At 42.5% G+C, this 24,045-nt stretch overlaps 1 protein-coding gene across 1 annotated transcript in view; it reads right to left on the reverse strand.

The window, feature by feature from the left end:
- LOC141092472 (probable cation-transporting ATPase 13A5) overlaps positions 1-24,045 on the reverse strand; it is a 318,264-nt gene that overhangs the window by 121,940 nt on the left and 172,279 nt on the right. Inside the window, exons 19-22 of the mRNA XM_073578636.1 lie at positions 17,837-18,006; positions 16,700-16,822; positions 14,160-14,239; positions 10,271-10,313 (exon numbers count right to left, since the gene is read on the reverse strand). Of these exons, the coding sequence (XP_073434737.1) occupies positions 10,271-10,313; positions 14,160-14,239; positions 16,700-16,822; positions 17,837-18,006 (416 nt within the window). The remainder of the gene's footprint in view (positions 1-10,270; positions 10,314-14,159; positions 14,240-16,699; positions 16,823-17,836; positions 18,007-24,045) is intronic.

Below are 24,045 nucleotides of genomic sequence, written 5' to 3' on the forward strand. Positions count from 1 at the left end.
TGGTATATATGTAGTATGTATGTAGTATGTATGTTGCATGTAGTATATATGTATTATATATATGTTGCATGCATGTATTATATATGTGGTATATATGTAATATATATGTATGTTGCATGCATGTAGTATATATGTGGTATATATATATAGTATGCATGTTGCATGCATGTGGTATATATGTAGTATGTATGTTGCATGTACTATATATGTATTATATATATGTTGCATGCATGTAGTATATATGTAGTATGCATGTTGCATGCATGTGGTATATATGTAGTATGTATGTAGTATGTATGTTGCATGTAGTATATATGTATTATATATGTTGCATGCATGTAGTATATATGTGGTATATATGTAGTATATAAGTATGTTGCATGCATGTAGTATATATGTGGTATATATATAGTATGCATGTTGCATGCATGTGGTATATATGTAGTATATATGTATGTTGCATGCATGTAGTATATATGTGGTATATATATAGTATGCATGTTGCATGCATGTGGTATATATGTAGTATGTATGTTGCATGCATGCAGTATATATGTAGTATGCATGTTGCATGCATGTAGTATATATGTTGTATGTATGTATGTTGCATGCATGTAGTATATATGTAGTATGCATGTTGCATGCATGTAGTATATATGCATGTTGCATGCATGTAGTATAGATGTAGTATGCATGTTGCATGTAGTATATATGTATGTTGCATGCATGTAGTATATATGTGGTATATATGTAGCATGCATGTTGCATGCATGTGGTATATATGTTGTATTTATGTTGCATGCATGTGGTATATATGTAGTATGCATGTTGCATGCATGTAGTATGCATGTTGCATGTAGTATATATGTATGTTGCATGCATGAAGTATATATGTGGTATATATGTAGTATGCATGTTGCATGCATGTAGTATATATGTTGTATGTATGTATGTTGCATGCATGTAGTATATATGTATGTTGCATGCATGTTGCATGTAGTATGTATGTATGTTACATGCATGTAGTATGTATGTAGCATGTATGTATTATGTATGTAGCATGTAGTATGTATGTAGTATGTATTTTTATTTTTTTTACATTCAACACATAGGCCGGATGATGGGACTACTACTGTCCCATCATTGGCTAATGTGTCAATCACCGTCATGGTAGCAGGCATCGCCCGATGGGACTTGTAGTCCCATCGGACGATCCTGTACAGACCCCCGCAGCCTGCTCAGACCCCTGGACAGTCGGTATAGACCACCAGCAGGCCAGCACAGCCCCCCGGCAGGCCAGTACAGACCCCCGGCAGGCCAGTACAGACCACCGGCAGGCCGCTCAGACCCCCGGACAGTCGGTACAGACCCAAGGCAGTCCGCACAGACCCCCCGGCAGTCGGCACAGACCACCGGAAGGCCGGTACAGACCCCCGGGCAGTCTGCACAGCCCCCCGGCAGGCCAGCACAGCCCCCCGGCAGGCCGGTACAGACCCACGGCAGTCCGCACAGACCCCCGGGCAGTCGGCACAGACCACCGGCAGGCCGGCACAGCCCCCCCGAAGGCCGGTACAGACCCCCGGGCAGTCGGCACAGCCCCCCGGCAGGCCGGTACAGCCCCCCGGCAGGCCGGTACAGACCCACGGCAGTCCGCACAGACCCCCGGGCAGTCGGCACAGACCCCCAGACAGTCGGCACAGCCCCCCGGCAGGCCGGTACAGACCACCAGCAGGCCGGTACAGACCCCCGGCAGGCCGCTCAGGCCCACAGACGGTCGGTACAGACCACCGGCAGGCCGGCACAGCCCCCCGGCAGTCCGCACAGACCCCTGGGCAGTCGGCACAAACCCCCGGGCAGTCAGCACAGACCACCGGCAGGCCGGCACAGCCCCCCGGCAGGCCGGTACAGACCCCCACAGCCTGCACAGACCCCCGGACAGTCGGTACAGACCACCGGCAGGCCGGCACAGCCCCCCGGCAGGCCAGTACAGACCCCGGGCAGTCGGCACAGACCCCCGGACAGTCGGCACAGACCCCCGGTATATGTGGTATATATGTAGTATGCATGCATGTAGTATATATGTGGTATATATGTAGTATGCATGTTGCATGCATGTGGTATATATGCAGTATGTATGTATGTTGCATGCATGTAGTATATATGTTGCATGTATGTAGCATGTATGTATGTAGCATGTAGTATGTATGTAGTATGTATGTAGCATGTAGTATGTATGTAGCATGTAGTATGTATTTTTTTTTTTACATTCAACACATAGGCCGGATGATGGGACTACTACTGTCCCATCAATGGCTAATGTGTCAATAACCGTCATGGTAGCAGGCATCACCCGATGGGACTTGTAGTCCCATCGGACGATGCCTGCACAGACCCCCGCAACCTGCACAGACCCCCGGACAGTCGGCACAGCCCCCTGGCAGGCCGATACAGACCACCAGCAGGCTGGTACAGACCCCCGGCAGGCCTCTCAGGCCCCGGACAGTCGGTACAGACCACCGGCAGGCGGGCACAGCCCCCCGGCAGTCTGTACAGACCCCTGGGCAGTCGGCACAAACCCCCGGGCAGTCGGCACAGACCACCGGCAGGCCAGCACAGCCCCCCGGAAGGCCGGTACAGACCCCAGGGCAGTCGGCACAGCCCCCGGCAGGCTGCTCAGACCCCCGGACAGTCGGTACAGACCCAAGGCAGTCCACACAGACCCCCGGGCAGTCGGCACAGACCCCCGTACAGTCGGTACAGACCACCGGCAGGCCGGCACAGCCCCCCGGCAGGCCGGTACAGACCCCCGCAGCCTGCACAGACCCCCGGACAGTCGGTACAGACCACCGGCAGGCCGGCACAGCCCCCCGGCAGGCCGGTACAGACCCTCCGACAGTCGGCACAGACCCCCGGTATATATGTAGTATGCATGTTGCATGCATGTAGTATATATGTGGTATATATGTAGTATGCATGTTGCATGCATGTGGTATATATGCAGTATGTATGTATGTTGCATGTATGTAGCATGTATGTAGCATGTAGTATGTATGTAGCATGTATGTAGCATGTGGTATGTATGTAGTATATATGTTGCATGTATGTAGCATGTATGTAGCATGTATGTAGTATGTATGTAGCATGTAGTATGTATGTAGCATGTAGTATGTATGTAGTATGTATGTAGCATGTATGTAGCATGGATTTTTTTTTTGTACATTCAACACATTAGCCGGATGATGGGACTACTACTGTCCCATCATTGGCTAATGTGTCAATCACCGTCATGGTAGCAGGCATCGCCCGATGGGACTTGTAGTCCCATTGGACGATCCTGCACAGACCCCCGGACAGTCGGCACAGCCCCCCGGCAGGCCGGTACAGACCACCGGCAGGCCGGTACAGACCCACAGCAGTCCGCACAGACCCCCGGGCTGTCGGCACAGACCACCGGCAGGCCGGCACAGCCCCCCAGAAGGCTGGTACAGACCCCTGGGCAGTCGGCACAGACCACCGGGCAGTCGGCACAGACCCCCGGCAGGCCGGTACAGACCCCCGCAGCCTGCACAGACCCCCGGACAGTCGGTACAGACCACCGGCAGGCCGGCACAGCCCCCCGGCAGGCCGGTACAGACCCTCCGACAGTCGGCACAGACCCCCGGTATATATGTAGAATGCATGTTGCATGCATGTAGTATATATGTGGTATATATGTAGTATGCATGTTGCATGCATGTGGTATATATGCAGTATGTATGTATGTTGCATGTATGTAGCATGTATGTAGCATGTAGTATGTATGTAGCATGTATGTAGCATGTAGTATGTATGTAGTATATATGTTGCATGTATGTAGCATGTATGTAGTATGTATGTAGCATGTAGTATGTATGTAGTATGTATGTAGCATGTAGTATGTATGTAGTATGTATGTAGCATGTATGTAGCATGGTTTTTTTTTTTGTACATTCAACACATTAGCCGGATGATGGGACTACTACTGTCCCATCATTGGCTAATGTGTCAATCACCGTCATGGTAGCAGGCATCGCCCGATGGGACTTGTAGTCCCATCGGACGATCCTGCTCAGACCCCCGGACAGTCGGCACAGCCCCCCGGCAGGCCGGTACAGACCACCGGCAGGCCGGTACAGACCCACAGCAGTCCGCACAGACCCCCGGGCTGTCGGCACAGACCACCGGCAGGCCGGCACAGCCCCCCGGAAGGCTGGTACAGACCCCTGGGCAGTCGGCACAGACCACCGGGAGGCCGGTATGGACCCCCGGCAGTCCGTTCAGACCCCCGGGCAGTCGGCACAGACCCCCGGCAGGCCGGTACAGAACCCCGGGCAGTCGGCATAGACCCCCCCCTCCGGAAGGCCCGAACTGACGGCGCATCATGATGTGCACGGACTGCGCATCATGATAACGTCATTTTGGCAGCCAATCAGAGCCACAGCAGTGGCTCTTTGCATTATGGGAACTTCCGATTCCGACATCCGATATTGGAAAAATATCGGTACTCGGTATCGGAATTCCGATACAGCGAATATCGGCCGATACCCGATATTTGCAGTATCGGAATGCTCAACACTAGTTCTTTACTGTTAGAGCAGTCAGACTGTGGAATGCCCTACCACAAGAGGTAGTAATGGCAGACATTATAATGACTTTTAAAACAGGGCTGGGCGATTTCCGTGATACACCTAACATTGTGGGTTAGAGTTAAATTAGTGGCAAAATTATTAGTTAATTATTTGATTTTTAAGTCAATGTAGCTTTTCCAGATGTTTTGCTCAGATTGATAAAATGCACATTTTTACAAAACTGGGAACAATTTTATGTTTGCCAGTTTTTTGGCTCATTTTTGCAATGTTTTGCGAAAAGTGACTATTTCTAATAAAAAAAATTGCAACAATAGTTAAAGTTGGAAAAAATACAATTTGGGCTTTGTGCAATAGTCATGAATCGTATGCACTATTTTGGTGAATTTGGCACAAAAACAGTCAGCTAAAACCACAAGTAAAAAAAGAAAAGTTATTTAAAAAAGCTCATGCAGTGAATTGGCCCTTAGATTGTTATGAAGAGTTGCAGTATTCCGGAACTCATTTTACCAAAGCTGAGTGAAACAGCTGTCGTGTGACAGTAGATCTGTTCCAGTGTGTCAAAATCACTTTGTGTATTGTGAGTTAGGACATGTATAATACTGCATATACTGAGGACTGAAAATGTGCATTGTGCTTTGTACTTTGCTGCCATCGACTGGCTGATATAAGCTCATGAAACTTAGGTATTCAATCTCCTGACCACCAGCTACCTTAGAAACTGCTAGGAGAAACCTTCAGGCTCAGTGCTGACATAGTTCCTGTAAGCTGATACAAACCAGTTCTGCCTAGTATATCCAGGGAGAGGAAGGAGGCATTACTACTCCCAAAATCTATTCCAGTCCATGCTGTGCAGATATTATTCTCTATACAATTACCTCTATGAAGTAGTGAAGCTTACCATAGTCGGGAAAGATAAAGCTGAACAAGTGCTCTCCTGCATACTGAATTCTTTATGCATCCCCTTATGCGAAATCAGGCAAATTGTCGGCATGCCAAAGGAGCTGACACCATCACAGTCAGTCAAATTTAAGGCAAAAGGGGAAGATCCATGGACTGTTGCTGTGGAGACAGCCCCTGTGTTTGTACCCAAACCACAGAGAAAGGGGCATCACATCTTAGAACAAACCCGGGCTGAGTTGACAGAGTTCACACCACAGCATGTGGAGGCCTTACTAGGACATTACCAGGACATTGTTAGGGCTGGCGGAACGCACCAAATTATAAAATAATAGTAGGTGCGTTCGCAGCCCGGAGTCCACCGTGCAGAGGTGGTACACTGCTGCTAAGTAATGGAGGAAGAATTAAGCGTTGTGAAACCAGTCACACGTGGGTTATGTCACCTAATGTGAACAGGGGCGAACTCTGTTAATGCACAGAGCCGCACAACCACTGAACATAAATGCCGGAGCCTGTTAAGCTCACAGAGCCCGGCCAAAAGAGCTCACAGTGCACGGCCACAGAACTCTACCCCAATGACACGGGGTTAGAGTCCTTCTAGGCCCACTGAACGCGCAGCGTCGCTGCCTCGAACGCCACTATAGACGCTGGCTATGGAGCACGTGCACTGAGGCGTGCCGAGTCCCTGGTGAGGACTGATGCCTGACTCAACCTCTGTCCTACCTATGCCTAAGCCTGGGCGCTAGCAGGCTAGGCTGCACAACACATGCGTACCAAGGGTAGGGGTTTCTTAATGAGTCTTTCACCAGAGACATTCATGCGTGCATACATCACTCACTCCACATAGTCTGCAAATACAGTCTTATCCTAGCGCATGGCAGAGCAGCCATGCGAACCTTTTATAGCCGCGAGCGTCCGGGACCTTCCTGGCTTCTCGGATGGGCCAATCCAAACAGGAGCAGGACCTGAGCACGTGACCTTCGATCTCCAATGGGAGATCACTCCACGGGCATGCTCAGTGGCCCGACATGGGGACTTAGTCCCTGGAGAATCTCGCTGCTGAGCAGCATGTATTTTCAAAGCTGCGCCAGAGGTGGCAGAGCGCATGGACCGACGAGTTTGCTGAGCAACCTCCTCTACAGCTGGAGAGGAATGGGAGATCGCTGGAAGTAAGGCTCAGGACTCTTGCTGTACAGCGACAGAAATCCGACGCCCAACAGACATGTTCGCTCGACATGAGGATCATTTTGGCTGTAAGACTGCCATCACACATGAGATTCCAACGGGTAATGCTGTGCCTGTGAGAGAGCGTTATCGACAGATTCCTACGCAAATGTACCAGGAGGTAAAAGGAATGCTCACACAAATGCTACAGAACGGTGTCATTCAAGAGAGCCAAAGCCCATGGGCTGCCCCATTGTCCTAGTGTGAAAGAAAGATGGAACTCTATGGTTCTGTGTGGACTATCGCAAACTAAATGCCTGCACAGTGCGAGATTCATAGCCACTACCCTGTATCGAAGAATCCCTGTCTGCTCTGGGGAACGCCAAATACTTCTCCACTCTAGACCTGGCTTGTGGGTACTGGCAAGTGCCGATGTCAGAACAGGACTGAGCAAAAACGGCCTTTATACTACCTATGGGTCTGTACGAGTTCAACAGAATGCCTTTCGGATATGCTAATGCTCCGGGTACTTTTCAGCGACTCATGGAAAAATGTTCAGGAGATTTAAACTTTGAAGCCACTCTCATCTACTTGGATGACCTAATTGTGTTTGCCACCACGTCTGAAGAGCATTTACAGTATCTTGAGCAAGTACTCAGCCAGCTTCAGAAGCATGGACTGAGAATGAAACCTTCTAAATGTCATCTGTTCTGCACTCAGATTGAGTACCTAGGGCATGTGGTATCTGCAGAAGGCATAAGACCGTCTCTTGAGAAGATTGTGGCAGTGCAGGACTGGCCTACCATGAGAATCGTCAAGGATGTTCGAGCCTTCTTAGGGATGACCGGGTACTATCGACGGTTCATGAAAGACTTCAGCCACATTGTGAATCCATTACTAGAACTGTTGAAAGGAGTGCCATCAGGAGCAAAAAAAATCGGGAAATTCAGTGGGGAAAGCGTTCCAAGCCTTGAAAATGGCTATGACAGAAGCCCCAGTCCTGGCCTACACTGACTTTTCTCAATCTTTTATTCTCCATACGGATGGGAGTTTACATGGGCTTGGAGCCATATTGTTGCAGGTCCAAGACGGGAAAAAGAGGGTGATTGCCTATGCGAGTCATTCCCTCCATGACTCTGAACGGAATCCCGACAACTACAGCTTGTTCAAACTCGAATTGCTGGCAATGGTATGGGCCATGACAGAAAAGTTTGTGGAATACCTATCTGGGCATGAGGTTCTGGTGTGCACTGACAACAACCCACTGGTTCACCTGGAGAATGCGAAGTTAGGGATTCTGGAGCAGCGTTGGTTGGCTAGAATTGCCAAATACTGGTAAAAATAAAATGAAAACTGAGGACTGAAAATACCCATGCAGATGTGTTATCTGGGTTCCACATAAGCAGCCCGGCCCTAACCGAGATGAAGAGCTGGAGGCTGTTGAATTTCCTAAGTTACGAGGATCTGTCAGGACGTTGGCAGCTCCATGGGAACAGGCTTGGGCAGAATGTCAGGAAGGTGGAGAGCTCGCCCGAATTCGGCAGTGGGTGGCCCTCAAACATTCGCCCTGCCGGGAAGAAAGACCCTGTCCCCTGGGATGAACCAAATCCTAAGTCAATGGGAGAGGATTCACTCAGTTCAAGGTACCTACTTCTTGTGGCGAGTCATGGAAGAGCTACTCCGTTTGTATGGAATTGAGAAATCTCATACCACACCTTATCACCCTCATGGTAATTGAGCATGTGAACGGTTCAATTGAACCCTTATCCAAATGTTGAGAACATTGGAAGAGGATTGTAAGGCTCGCTGGCCGGAATTTGTAGCAGAGTTGGTGTGGGTGTACAACAATCGGGTACATCACACCACAGGATACACTCCCTATACTCTACTTTTAAGCAGGCCAGGAAATAGATTACTGAGTTGGAGCTGGACCCAGAGGAGGACTTCCCACCTGTGTCCGAGATCACCGTCATTGGTTGCAGACATTACATTGTATGGTGCAGACCTGGTTTCAAGAGTTGGAACATCCAGAGATGGCTCCTCTACGGGCAACAGCTCTACAGGCTGGAGACTGGGTATTAGTCAGAGAGAAACATCCTCGAGACAAGTTAAATCATAGATGGGAAAAAACACCATATCGCGTGTGGCGTTGAGTCAATTCTGAAGGGCACATCTATGAAGTTCAACCCAAAGGGGTCGAAGATGCTCCTACTCGTGTTGTACTCTGAAAAATGTTAAGCCCCTGCCTGTCTAGAGACCTTGCTCGAACTGAAAACGAAGAACGTGATACTTCTGAGAATCTTCCATCAGTCACTAGTGATAGAGAAGAGGAAGAATGCCCTGAACCATCACAGGCAGGACCGGAAAGAGAACAGAAACCTTAGGCCCCTGGGACTCCTGCAATTCCGGAAATGGCTGTTTTTCCAGAGTTGAGCATGTCTCCGCCTTCGTTGATCCAGCCTCATTCAACTACTCAAATAGAACCAACTGATATTCCCAGTTTACGATGTTCTGAACCTTCGACAGCAGGAAAACCCCCCCAACCGATTTGATCAGGATCGTTTTGTTGGCAGCAAGTTGCTTGAAACTTGAATAGCGAGCAAAAAGAGAAGGAGAATGTAAGGAGAAGAATCCAGCTAGGCGTGCTTCATCCATGATGGGTCCGGAACCATTGGGGCTGTCACCTAGGTTGCAAGGGGCAGGGCTTAGGGCCCTGGACCAATCCCTGAACTTGAGGAAAGGGAGCATGGTTAAGCTGAGGGAACTGCAGTGCTCGAGTGATCAGACAGTTTGGGTGGAAATGTCGAATGAGCGAGACGCCTGTGGGAAGGCTAGAGCTGTGAGGCGGTGCTGTGGATTAGGTCTAAGCGTCTAAACCTGGGATGTCACAGAGATACCTCTAGAAACTGTCAACTGAGGGCTGTACTGACACTGCGGACATCGCTGACACCACTGACACCGCTGTCACAGCTTACTCTGCTGACATCACTGACTATGAGGGATAAGGTCTGTGAGTGGGATGTAAGAGCACATCTATATGATACGATGAACCGGGCTGCCCGTTGTGAACTGTGCTTTGAGAATGCTGCATGCTTCCATCATGCTGGGTCAACCACAGTTGGTGATAAGGATGCTTTCTTCTTGGCCTCCACGACTTCTGTGCCCAAGGCCCGCATCAGGACCACGAGGAAACACTGCCAACGTCAGGACCACGAGAAAACAGTGTCATTGACAGAATTCAGGACACTGACTTCCTCAGGACTGCGTCAGACTCTTACTGCATCACAGTCTAAGGGCCAGTGACCTTCAGGAGTTCAACAGGGACTGGCGCCAGAGTGATAAGTCTTGATCATTGAACGTGCTGTCTAGTTTGTTCTGTTACTCAAGTTATTGTCTGTTACTGGCCATATTAGGGAAACCTATCCCTCCGTTCCCTCCCTGCGTGGAGAATCTGCTGTTCAATTAACCCCTGTTACCCTTGGTCTGTATTCGGTCCGTTACTGCATCCTACGTGCCTGCTGTCTCCCCACAATGCAATGTGCCACTATATAATATGCTGATTTATCACTATACATTTGTGTTTTAGTTTAACATTTCCTTACCCCACAATCATTGGCTCCATCTCCACACATCCCAACAAAATAGCTATAACAAAAAATTGAGGTTAGTTAGATGTTTATATAATACATAAGATAAAGTGTGGAAAAAGTATTTAGTCAGACATCAATTATGCAAGTTCTCCCGCTTAAAAAGATGAGAGAGGCCTGTAATTGACATCATAGGTAGACCACAACTATGAGAGTCAAAATGATATGACAAATCCAGAAAATCACATTGTCTGACTTGGCAAGATTTATTTTGCAAATTGGAAAATAAGTATTTAGTCAACTAAAAGCATGCAAGATTTCTGGCTCTCACAGACCTGTAACTTCTTCTTTAAGAGGCTCCTCTGTCCTCCACTCATTACCTGTAGCAATGGCACCTGTTTGAACTTGTTATCAGTATAAAAGACACCTGTCCACAACCTCAAACAGTCACACTCCAAACTCCATTATGGTGAAGATCAAAGAGCTGTTGATGGACACCAGAAACAAAATTGCAGCCCTGCACCAGGCAGGGGACACTGAATCTGCAGTAGGCAAGCAGCTTGGTGTGATGAAATCAACTGTGGGAGTAATAATACGAAAATGGAAGTGATACAAACCACTGATAATTTCCCTCGATCTAGGGCTCCACACAAGATCTCACCCCGTGGGGTCAAAATGCTCACAAGAATGGTGAGAAAAAATTCCAGAACCACACAGGGGCACAGAGTGAATGACCTGCATAGAGCTGAGACCACCATAACAAAGGCTACCATCAGTAACACACTACGCCGCCAGGGACACAGATCCTGCAGTGCCAGATGTGTCCCCCTGCTTAAGCCAGTACATGTTCAGGCCTGCCTGAAGTTTGCTAGAGAGCATTTGGATTATCCAGAACAGAATTGGGAGAATGTCATATGGTCTGATGAAACCAAAGTAGAATTGTTGGTAGAAACAAAACTTGTTGTGTTTGCAGGAGACAGAATGCTGAGTTGAATCCAAAGAACACCATACCTACTGTGAAGCATGGGGGTGGCAACATCATGCTTTGTGGCTGTTTCTCTGCAAAGGGACCAAGACAACTGATCCGTGTACATGAAAGAATGAACGGGACCATGAATCGCGAGATTTTGAGTGCAATCCTCCTTCCATCAGCAAGGGCATTGAAGATGAAACGTGGATGGGTCTTTCAGCATGATAATGATCCCAAGCACACCACCAGAGAAACAAAGGACTGACTTCGTAAGAAGCATATGAAGGTCCTAGTGTGGCCTAGCCAGTCTCCAGATCTCAACCTCATAGAAAACCTTCGGATGGATTTGAAAGTCCGTGTTGCCCAGCGACAGGAATAAAACATCACTGCTCTAAAGGAGATCTGCATGGAGGAAAAGGCCAACATACCACCTACGGTGTGTGCCAACCTTGTGAAGAATTACAGAAAATGTTTGACCTCTGTCACTGACAACAAAGGATATATAACAAAATATTGAGATGAACTTTTGTTAATGGCCAAATACTTATATTCTACTATAATTTGCAAAATAAATCTTGCGAAATCAGACAATGTGTTTTTATGGATTTATTTTCTCATTTTGACTCTCATAGTTGTGGTCTACATATGATGTCAATTACAGGCATCTCTCATCTTTTTAAGTGGGAGAGCTTGCACAATTGTTGGCTTACTAAATACTTTTTTCCGCACTGTAGTTATAATTAAAATGATATTTCCATTTTTCCTCATTTGCATATTATTAGCATGTTTATTGATCCTGTGATTTCTATAATTCCACAACTTTACCTTCTTGGTGTTTCAATTTCAATATTGTAGACTTGGAGTATATACAGTTGTGCCCAAAAGTTTACATACCCATGAAGAATTTTTGCTTTCTTGGCCTTTTTCAGAGAATATGAATGATAACACCAAAACTTTTTCTCCACTCATGGTTAGTGGTTGGGTGAAGACGTTTAGTGTCAAACTACTGCGTTTTCTCTTTTTAAATCATAATGACAACCCAAAACATCAAAATGACTCTGATCAAAAGTTTACATACCTTGGTGATTTTGGCCTGATAAGATGCACAGAAGTTGACACAAAAGGGTTTGAATGGCTACTAAAGGTAACATCATCACCTGTAACCTGTTAGGCTAGTTTCACACTAGCGGTTTTTGCCAGCAGCGCATGCCGCCACTAAGCCCCGCCCCCTGCCCACCCACTCCGGTCATCTCTGCCTAGTATCGCACACGGCTGCATGCGATCTGCACACCCTATCTTTAGCATAGCGTGCGCAGACCTTGCGCTAGTAGAATTTAGCATGCGCTGTACCCTTTTGACGGTGTGCCGGTGCACGCCGAACACACCATGTTGCATTTTGGCACGCTCGGAGCAACGTCAAAAGGGCACAGCGCATGCTAAACTCTACTAGCGCACGGTCAGTGCACGGTCTGCGCACCCTATGCTAAAGATAGGGTGTGCAGATCGCATGCAGCCGTGTGCGATACTAGGCGGAGATGACCGGAGGGGGCAGGGCTTAGCTGTGGCATGCGCTGCTGGCAAAAAACGCTAGTGTGAAACTAGCCTTAGCTTGTAATTAGTGTGTGCATATAAGCTAGATGAATTTCTTGGATCCAGACAGACAGACAGACTCCACTGACATTTCTGGATTGTGAGTCATGGGAAAAGCAAAAGAATTGTCAACAGATCTACGGGAAAGTTAGTTGAAATGCATTAAACAGGAAACGGTTCAAAAATATATCGAAGGAATTGATAATGCCAGTAGGCAGCATTCAAACTGAGATTAACAAATGGAAAATCAGGGGTCTGTAAAAACAAAACCACGGACAGATAGACCAACAAAAATTCCATCCACAACTGCCAGGAAAATTGTTTGGGATGCAAAGAAAAACCCACAAATAACCTCAGCTGAAATACTAGACTCTCTGAAAACTAGCGGTGTGGCTGTTTCAAGATGCACAATAAGGAGGCACTTGAAGAGAACTGCATTGTCAACAAGAATAACCTTTACTGCACAAATGCCACAAAGTATTTCGCCTGCAATACACAAAACAGCATAGAGACACGCCTCAAAACCTCAGGAACAAGGTAATTTGGAGTGATGAGACCAAAATTGAACTTTTTGTCCACAACCATAAACGTTACAATTGCAGAGAGGTCAATCAGGCCTATGATGAAAGGAACACCATTCCTACTGTAAGCACAGAGGTGGATTGCTGATATTTTGGGGGCTGTGTGTGCTACAAAGGCACAGGAAACCTGGTCAAAGTTGAAGGAAAGATGAATGCAGCACGTTATCGGCAAATATTGGAGACAAATTTGCAATCATCTGCACATGGGATGTACTTGTGGATCCAAAACACAAGGCCAAGTCCACCTGTTGTTGGCTGCAGCACAATAAAGTAAAGGTTCTGTAGTGGCCATCTCAGTCTCTTGACCTCAATATCATTAAGCCCCGATAGGGAGATCTCAAGCGAGCAGTTCTTGCTAGACTTCCAAGAAATTTACAGTAACTGGAGGCTTTTTGCCAAGAAGAGTGGGCAGTATTGCCATCTGAAAAAATAAAGAACTTCATCCACAACTACCACAAAAGACTTCAAGCTCTCATTGATGTTAGAATGGGAAATACACAGTATTAAGAAATGGGGTATGTGAACTTTTGATCATGGTCATTTGGATGTTTTGGGTTGTCATTATGATTTAAAAAGAGAAAACACAGTAGTTTGACAATAAATGGCTTCACCCAACCACTACCCATGAGTGAAGAAAACGTTTTGGCGTTATAATTCATATTCTCTGAAAAAAAGGAAAAGAAAGAAAAAATTCTGTCGGGTATGTAAACTTTTAATTATTTTAAATTGGGACCACTTATTAAAAGGAATGTTTCAAACTTACTCTAATTTTTGAAGCTCTTCTATAAGACTCGATTTTTGCCTTGGAGTCATTCTTGCAAAAATTGTTCCATTCAATAGTACCTTAAAACAACAATATTACATCTTAGGCTCTGTAAAACCCCATCCTTTACATATATGTAGCGTAGTAAAAAAAATGAATCCTCCAAAGTGTTCACTTACATACAACAGCAGAGGTGTCTAGGTTTATACACAACCAACTACTTCTACTCTCTGTGCAATGTATGGGACACCGTCTTTCCAATGCTTTTAGGGATTTTCTTCCCTATTGAAAACCATTTTACTGAAAAATCTGTCATCCTCTATACATACAAAAATCAAGTGCACACAACCTATTTTGAGTTTAATCATAGAGATATCAGTTTTTCTTGGAAGTGAAGAGAAAATAAAAAAATCTTCTCCTTCTCAATTCTATCAGGTCGAATTTTTTTTCATGGACCCATACACTTGCATTGCAAATTTTGATCCAACACTTAGATCTAAATTGGTCATGTCTTGAAATGTTTATGTCTGTTCTATCTGAGGAAAAATCAGATATGTGTACAACCCTATAGAATATCATGAAACCCAAGGACAGCATATGTACAAGAAAATTGGTTATGTGGACAAGCTCTAATGTAGGATGCAATGTTTATTAAAGCAAACATGAGGGAATCAGTCTGGTCTCTTTAAATTCCCTATAAAAGTGGTATGGTATTAGGAAACAAATTTATAATATAAAGCTGGAAGCATCCTTCTATCCAAAGCCGGTATAGACTCTGGTGCTTTCGCGGTGTGATTGGACTCAGAAGGATGCATCTGTCGATAATAGAGATGACATGGAAGATGACATAGATGGAGAAGGAGTGTGTCATCGGATATCACAAATGAGTAGGCGATGACCACATACAGTACCTTAATGTCCAGTGCCACGAGGACATACTGCGATCTCTTTCGAAGCTGGTAGAGGAGTGTGGCGTTGGATTCAGTGCCTGCACAAAACGTGATCTCAAGCTCCATTTTATTGGAGTCAAATTCACACACAGTGTCTTCAACAAAATGGCTCCGGATAGAACAGTATGTGCTGACTCCAGCGCCATTTTATTTAAACATTTAACACACACAAAGTCCTGCTTGGGAGTGAGGGAAAGGTTTATACCAGAATGGAGGGGCATATATTAGGATGGGGTACCAGGATGGGGTAGCATATATTAGGTTAGGGGACCAGTATGAGGGAGCTTATAATAGGATGGGGGACCAGGATGGGGAGCATATACCAGGCTGGGGGAGCATATAATAGGATGGGGAACAGGCAGTAGGGGCATATATCAGGCTGGGGTACCATAAACCTGGTTGGTGGAGCATATACCAGGCTGGGGGAGCATATACCAGGACTAGCTATTGAACCCGTTCCACACCAAGGTGGCAAGCATTTTTATTGGTACATTTTTGTGCTACATTAAGGGGAACCTGTCACCAGAAATACAATATTAACCTGCAGATATGCAGTTAATGAGTAGGTTAAGGAGATGAGAACAAAATTTCTCCATCTTCTCCATTTTGTCAGTGATTTCCACGTACCGATAATCAAATCAAAATTGAACATGCTGTGATTTTTTTCCTAATACAGACTTGGTCCAAGGAAAAAATTGGACATGTGTGAAGACCTATAAAATAAAATTGGTCAATTCGATGTTTTGTCAGACCACACTTGAATGAAAAATATGGTGGTGTAAGCAAGCCCTTAAGATGTCTAATTCCAATTAAACCAGAACACTGCCCTTTAAAGGGAATATATCAGTAGGATCAACCCTCCTAAACAATCTATATGGGCATGCAGGTCATAGGAAGCTGAATAAAATGATACCTTGATATCTGTGATCTAATATCTTCCAGAGAAAGCCGTATTTTTCTTATATATAAATGACTCTGCCTCCAGAACTTGCTTTAAATAAAAGGGTGATTTACCAGTGTGAGACAAGTAGCTAACACAGAACAGGAGAAATAAACTTTGTCTTCTTTCAAACACATTTGTAGCTCAATGAGCTCAGCTGTATTGCAACAATATTGCAACCCTGCCTACCTGTGAGATGAAAGCTGAAGCTGAGAGATACCTGCAGATGTGTCAGGTATAACCACACTTATCTGCAGTGAGATCAGGAGAGCAGAGAGTGGCCATTACACATCACACTGGTACCTCCCCCTTCATGCAAAATAATCTTTGGAGGAGGAGTTATCTTCCAGGCACCATCCTAATCAGAGCCTTGAAGAGGTAGTTTACAAAAAGTGATAAAAGATGTTTTCTCAACAACCAGACATCCGATATAAAGCATAGCATACAGGTAGGACTTTTCTAACCTGCATTCCCATATTAGTAAATTAGATACAGTTGGTTCAATGTGGTGAAAGATTCCCTTTAAAAAGAGAATGGAATCTCTCCTCTGACTGAAGAACTGAACGTCCCAAACCAGACAGTGAACTTTTCATTAACATATTGTACAAAATATAAGTAAATTTGAAGGCAAAGCTATTTTCTCCACTTACCTTTGGCAGTAAATTGGAAAAATATTGAGCTAAGACCTGATAGGACTTTCCATTCATTGCAAAGTGAAAGTTTCTGAGGGTAGTGGGATTATTAATCCATCCTTCACATACATTAATTTTTGACTCCAAAAAAAAAAGAAAAATTAGATTCTGAATATGTAGTTTTCCAATTTTTGTTCTAAAAATGTAACATTTTTTAAAAACTTTTAAATAACTGTTTTATATCACTAACATATTAAAAAACCCTTAACTTTTTTTATGTTGCTGGAAATGTATTCGGACTTGTTTTTTGTAGTATGAGTTTTGTGTAGTTCGATTTGTACTATTTTGGGGGACTTTTTCATTTATTTTCTAAATGAGTTAAATTGATTTGATCAGATCTACCTCTGTTGCCTCAGTTATGGGTATGATCTGACTTCAAACCATCCTCATAAATGTAGACGAAAAATGGGGAAAGATTCCGGCACAACCATCCAGGAATAAAATAAATTCTTTATTCAAACATAGTTAAGACAAACTCTCAGTTAGCCTATGACTAAGGGTGTGTATACACCTGAAACGCGTCAGGTACGAGGCTTCGCCTTTTAATATTTTCACTACATTTGAATAAAGAATTTATTTTATCTCTGGATGGTTGTGCTGGAATCTTTCCCCATTTTTCGTCTACCTTCCTGTGATCACCAGTGGAAACGACACCCTCAGGAGGAACTCTGGGCCAAATCTTCCAGCTACACATTCTCAGCGTGGTAAGCTGCTTCGTGCATCTCACTCTCATAAATGATGAATCTGGGCCCTAAATTATGCAAATGCAAAAACAGGATAAAAAATTAAAACATGGAGTAACTCTGGAATTCATGCCAATTGGTATTTGGTTATAATTTTACTTAACTTCTACATAAATTGTTGTAGCAAAGAGATATGAAATAAAGTTTTAGACATTCCATACATATTTTTCTAACTGTTTCAGATTGTATGGGCATCCATTTTTAGCAAATCTATGTAGTAGCTCAATCCTTATACTGTAGCATAAATGCCATTTTGCATATTAGATTATGGAACTGTACATACCCTGCTCTGTTTTAATATAGTCATTTCTATTATCAAAGTATTTTCTTTATATTCTGTAATAAAACATACCTGAGCCTTTAAATGTATTAGATTTTCTTGACTTTCAGTCAAGGATTTCCAGGTAAGTGAAGCAGGTAAGTCTTTCTCAGGTTCACAGGCCTCCAACATAATTATGTTACTATTGGAGGGAATCATTCCTGATTTTTTACCAACAGTCACAGCTGTCTGAAGGTTATCGCCTATAAAAAATAAGACTATAGACAGTCCAAGGAAAAAGACAATGATGTTTCAAGATAGGGCAGCAGTTCCTCTATCTATACATTTACACCACTTTCTTCTCTATGACCTTTGCACTGAGATATTTGCATTTGGACTTTTGATACTGTCATATCTAAGTGCTTTCTTATAGACGCATGCTGATCATAGTGTGATCCAATTTTCTAGGATGAATGAATCGGAGCACACTGTGAGGTTAAGATTGAGAAAATAATGTCTCTGTCTTTTCCATTCTGTGACTTACTGGAAATCAGATGTCAATCAACCAGGTGCAGTACGATGTTTTCCACACATCCTTACACTTGAATGGCTCAGTGGCATCTGATTTCAGTGTGAAAATGCAAAGTACCATGAATTTTTTCACTGACAGATTCTGTCAGTGCATCGTCACTGCTCCATTAAATAAAATTGATCTTTGTGTTATCCGACTGAAATTCGGATAACACGCGTCTGATGCATACACTGGTGTGAGCGGGCCCTTAAAAGAAGTCTGAAGCACAAATTGCTGAGCTTAAAAAGGGAAAGATTTACCACTGGTTCATAAAATTCGAAAAGCACAGCAAGAGGTGATTTATCATTTAGCCACTTCACCCCTGAGCCTGTTTTCACCTCTTAGAACTGGCAAAATCTTACACTTCTGATCAGTGTCACTTTATGTGGTAATAAGTCTGGAATGCTTCAATATATCCCAGTGATTTTGAGACTGTTTTTTTTCATGCCTAGTGTTGAGCATTCCGATACTGCAAATATCGGGTATCGGCCGATATTCGCTCTATCAGAATTCCGATACCGAGTACCGATATTTTTTCAATATCGGATATCGGAATCGGAAGTTCCCATAATGCAATGAGCCACTGTTGTGGCTCTGATTGGCTGCCGAAATAACGTCATCATGATGCGCGGTCTGTGCGCATCATGATGCGCCATCAGATCGGGCCTTCCGGGGGGTCTGTGCCGACTGCCCGGGGGTCTGTACCGGCCTGCTGGGGGTCTGTGCCGACTGCCCGGGGGTCTGTGCCGGCCTGCCGGTGGTCTGTGCCGACTGCCGGGGGGTCTGTGCCGACTGCCCGGGGGTCTGTGCGGACTGCCCGGGGGTCTGTACCGGCCTGCCGGGGGGCTGTGCCGGCCTGCCGGTGGTCTGTGCCGACTGTCCGGGGGTCTGTGCAGGCTGCAGGGGTTTGTGCAGGCATCGACCGATGGGACTACAAGTCCCATCGGGCAATGCCTGCTACCATGACGGTGATTGACACATTAGCCAATGATGGGACAGTAGCAGTCCCATCATCCGGCTAATATGTTGAATGTAAAAAAAAACCATACTACATACATACTATATGCCACATACATACTACATACATGCTACATACATAGTACATACATGCGACATGCTACATACATACTACATACATGCTACATACATGCAACACACATACTACATACATGCTACATACATGCTACATACATGCAACATACATACTACATACATGCTACATACATACTACATTCATGCAACATACATACTACATACATACTACATACATACTACATATATGCTACATGCTACATACATACTACATACATGCTACATGCTACATACATGCTACATACATGGTACATACATGCAACATACATACTACATACTACATACATGCTACATACATACTACATACATGCTACATACATACTACATACATGCTACATACATGCAACATACATACTACATACATGCTACATACATGCTACATACATACTACATACATGCTACATACAAATTACATACATGATACATACATGCAACATGCATACTACATATATACCACATGCATGCAACATGCACACCACATATATACTACATGCATACAACATACATATATACTACATATATACTACATGCAACATGCATACTACATATATACTACATATGTAACATACATATATAACACATGCATGCAACATGCATACTACATATATACTACATGCATGCAAACTACATATATACCATATGCATACTACTTTTATACCACATATATACTACATGCATACTACATATATACCACATGCATGCAACATACATATATACAACATATATACTACATGCATGCAACATACATATATACAACATATATACTACATGCAACAAACATACTACACATATACTACATGCATGCAACATACATATATACTACATGCAACATACATACTACATATATACTACATACATGCAACATACATACTACATACATGCTACATACATACTACATACATGCTACATGCATGCAACATGCATACTACATATATACCACATATATACTACATGCATGCAACATACATATATACTACATATATATTGCATATATACTACATGCAACATGCATACTACATATATACCACATGCATGCAACATGCATACTACATATATACCACATGCATACTACATATATACCACAGGCATGCAGCATACAGTACATACTACACACATACTACATGCATACAACATACATATATACTACATGCAACATACATACTACATATATACTACATGCATGCAACATACATACTACATACATACTACATATATACTACATGCATACTACATATATACTACATGCATGCAACATACATATATACAACATACAGTATATACTACATGCAACATACATACTATATATATACTACATGCATGCAACATACATACTACATATATACTACATGCATACTACATATATACCACATGCATGCAACATACATATATACAACATATATGCTACATGCATGCAACATGCATACTACATATATAAGACATATATACAACATGCATGCAACATACATACATACAACATATATACTACATGCATGCAACATGTATACTACATATATACCACATATATACTACATGCATGCAACATATATATACTACATATATACTACATGCAACATGCATACTACATATATACTACATGCATGCAACATACATACTACATACATGCTACATACATACTACATACATGCAACATACATACTACATACATGCGACATACATGCTACATACAGTACATATATACTACATGCAACATACATACTACATATATACTATATGCATGCAACATACATACATACATACTACATACATACTACATATATACTACATGCATACTACATATATACCACATGCATGCAACATACATATATACAACATATATACTACAAGCATGCAACATGCATACTACATATATACCACATATATACTACATGCATACTACATAAAAAAAGTCCCTAGTCTCACTTTATGGCAAAAGCTGCATGGGAAATTTCTCACACAGCAATGCCATAAAGTGAGACTAGGGACTTTTTTTTTTACAGTGGCGGAGGAATACAGTGCGGAAGGATACCTACGTCCCTTCATTGGATTCCAGGAGCCTGTGGAGAATGGTAGCATCAGCTGATGCTGCTGTTCTCCACGCAAGATCGTCGTGGGACACTCATGGACTTCTGTGGATCAGGGGTAAGTATATTGGTGGTTTGTTATTTTAATATTTATTCCATAGATGACAATGGCTTCGGGGAACAAAGTGACAAGTGATGGTGAGTATGTAATCTATGTTATAGGTACTGTATGTCTATATGTATGTATTGTATGAATGTATTGTATGCAGTATATATGTACGTTGCATGCATGTAGTATGTATGTAGTATGTATGTATGTTGCATGCATGTGGTATATATGTAGTATGTATGTGTGTTGCATGCATGTAGTATATATGTAGTATATATGTAGTATGCATGTTGCATGCATGTGGTATATATGTATGTTGCATGCATGTAGTATATATGTGGTATATATGTAGTATGCATGCTGCATGCATGTAGTATATATGTTGTATATATGTAGTATGTATGTTGCATGCATGTGGTATATATGTAGTATGTATGTTGCAGGCATGTAGTATATATGTAGTATATATATATAGTATGCATGTTGCATGCATGTGGTATATATGTAGTATATATGTATGTTGCACGCATGTAGTACATATGTAGTATATATGTAGTATGCATGTTGCATGCATGTGGTATATGTAGTATATATGTATGTTGCATGCATGTAGTATATATGTAGTATGCATGTTGCATGCATGTAGTATATATGTTGTATATATGTAGTATGCATGTTGCATGCATGTGGTATATATGTAGTATGTATGTATGTTGCATGCATGTAGTATATATGTAGCATATATGTAGTATGCATGTTGCATGCATGTGGTATATATGTAGTGTATATATTGCATGCATGTAGTATATATGTAGTATATATGTAGTATGCATGTTGCATGCATGTGGTATATATGTATGCTGCATGCATGTATTATATATGTTGTATATATGTAGTATGCATGGTGCATGCATTTAGTATATATGTTGTATATATGTAGTATGTATGTTGCATGTAGTATATATGTAGTATGTATGTTGCATGCATGTAGTATATATGTAGTATGCATGTTGCATGCATGTGATATATGTAGTATGTTGCATGCATGTAGTATATATGTGGTATATATGTAGTATGTATGTTGCATGCATGTAGTATATATTTTGCATGCATGTAGTATATATGTAGTATGCATGTTGCATGCATGTAGTATGCATGTTGCATGCATGTAGTATATATGTTGTATATATGTTGCATGCATGTAGTATATATGTAGTATATATGTATGTTGCATGCATGTGGTATATATGTAGTATGCATGTAATATATATGTGGTATATATGTAGTATGTATGTTGCATGCATGTAGTATATATGTATGTTGCGTGCATGTAGTATGTATGTTGCATGCATGTAGTATATATGTAGTGTGCATGTAGTATATGTGGTATATATGTAGTATGTATGTTGCATGCATGTAGTATATATGTTGTATATATGTATGTTGCATGCATGTAGTATATATGTAGTATATATGTATGTTGCATGCATGTGGTATATATGTAGTATGCATGTAGTATATATGTGGTATATATGTAGTATTTATGTTGCATAAAAGTAGTATATATGTTGTATATATGTATGTTGCATGCATGTAGTATATATATGGTATATGTGTAGTAGGCATTTTGCATGCATGTAGTATATATGTTGTATATATGTATGTTGCATGCATGTAGTATATATGTGGTATATATGTAGTATGCATGTTGCATGTAGTATATATGTGGTATATATGTATGTTGCATGCATGTGGTATATATGTAGTATGCATGTAGTATATATGTAGTATATATGTGTGTTGCATGCATGTAGTATATATGTAGTATGTATGTTGCTTGCAAGTAGTATATATGTAGTATGCATGTTGCATGCATGTAGTATGCATGTTGCATGCATGTAGTATATATGTTGTATATATGTATGTTGCATGCATGTAGTATATATGTATGTTGCATGCATGTGGTATATATGTAGTATGCATGTAGTATATATGTGGTATATATGTAGTATGTATGTTGCATGCATGTAGTATATATGTTGTATATATGTATGTTGCATGCATGTGGTATATATGTAGTATGCATGTAGTATATGTGGTATATATGTAGTATGTATGTTGCATGCATGTAGTATATATGTTGTATATATGTATGTTGCATGCATGTAGTATATATGTAGTACATATGTATGTTGCATGCATGTGGTATATATGTAATATGCATGTAGTATATATGTGGTATATATGTAGTATTTACGTTGCATGCAAGTAGTATATATGTATGTTGCATGCATGTAGTATATATGTGGTATATATGTAGTATGCATGTTGCATGCATGTAGTATATATGTTGTATACATGTATGTTGCATGTATGTAGTATATATGTTGTATATATGTATGTTGCATGCATGTAGTATATATGTAGTATATATTTAGTTTGCATGTTGCATGCATGTAGTATATATGTAGTATATATGTATGTTGCATGCATGTAGTATATATGTAGT

The sequence above is a fragment of the Dendrobates tinctorius genome, unplaced genomic scaffold, assembly GCF_039654945.1.
Source record: "Dendrobates tinctorius isolate UK_male_01 unplaced genomic scaffold, ASM3965494v1 ptg000060l, whole genome shotgun sequence".
In the NCBI taxonomy this organism is placed as follows: domain Eukaryota; kingdom Metazoa; phylum Chordata; class Amphibia; order Anura; family Dendrobatidae; genus Dendrobates; species Dendrobates tinctorius.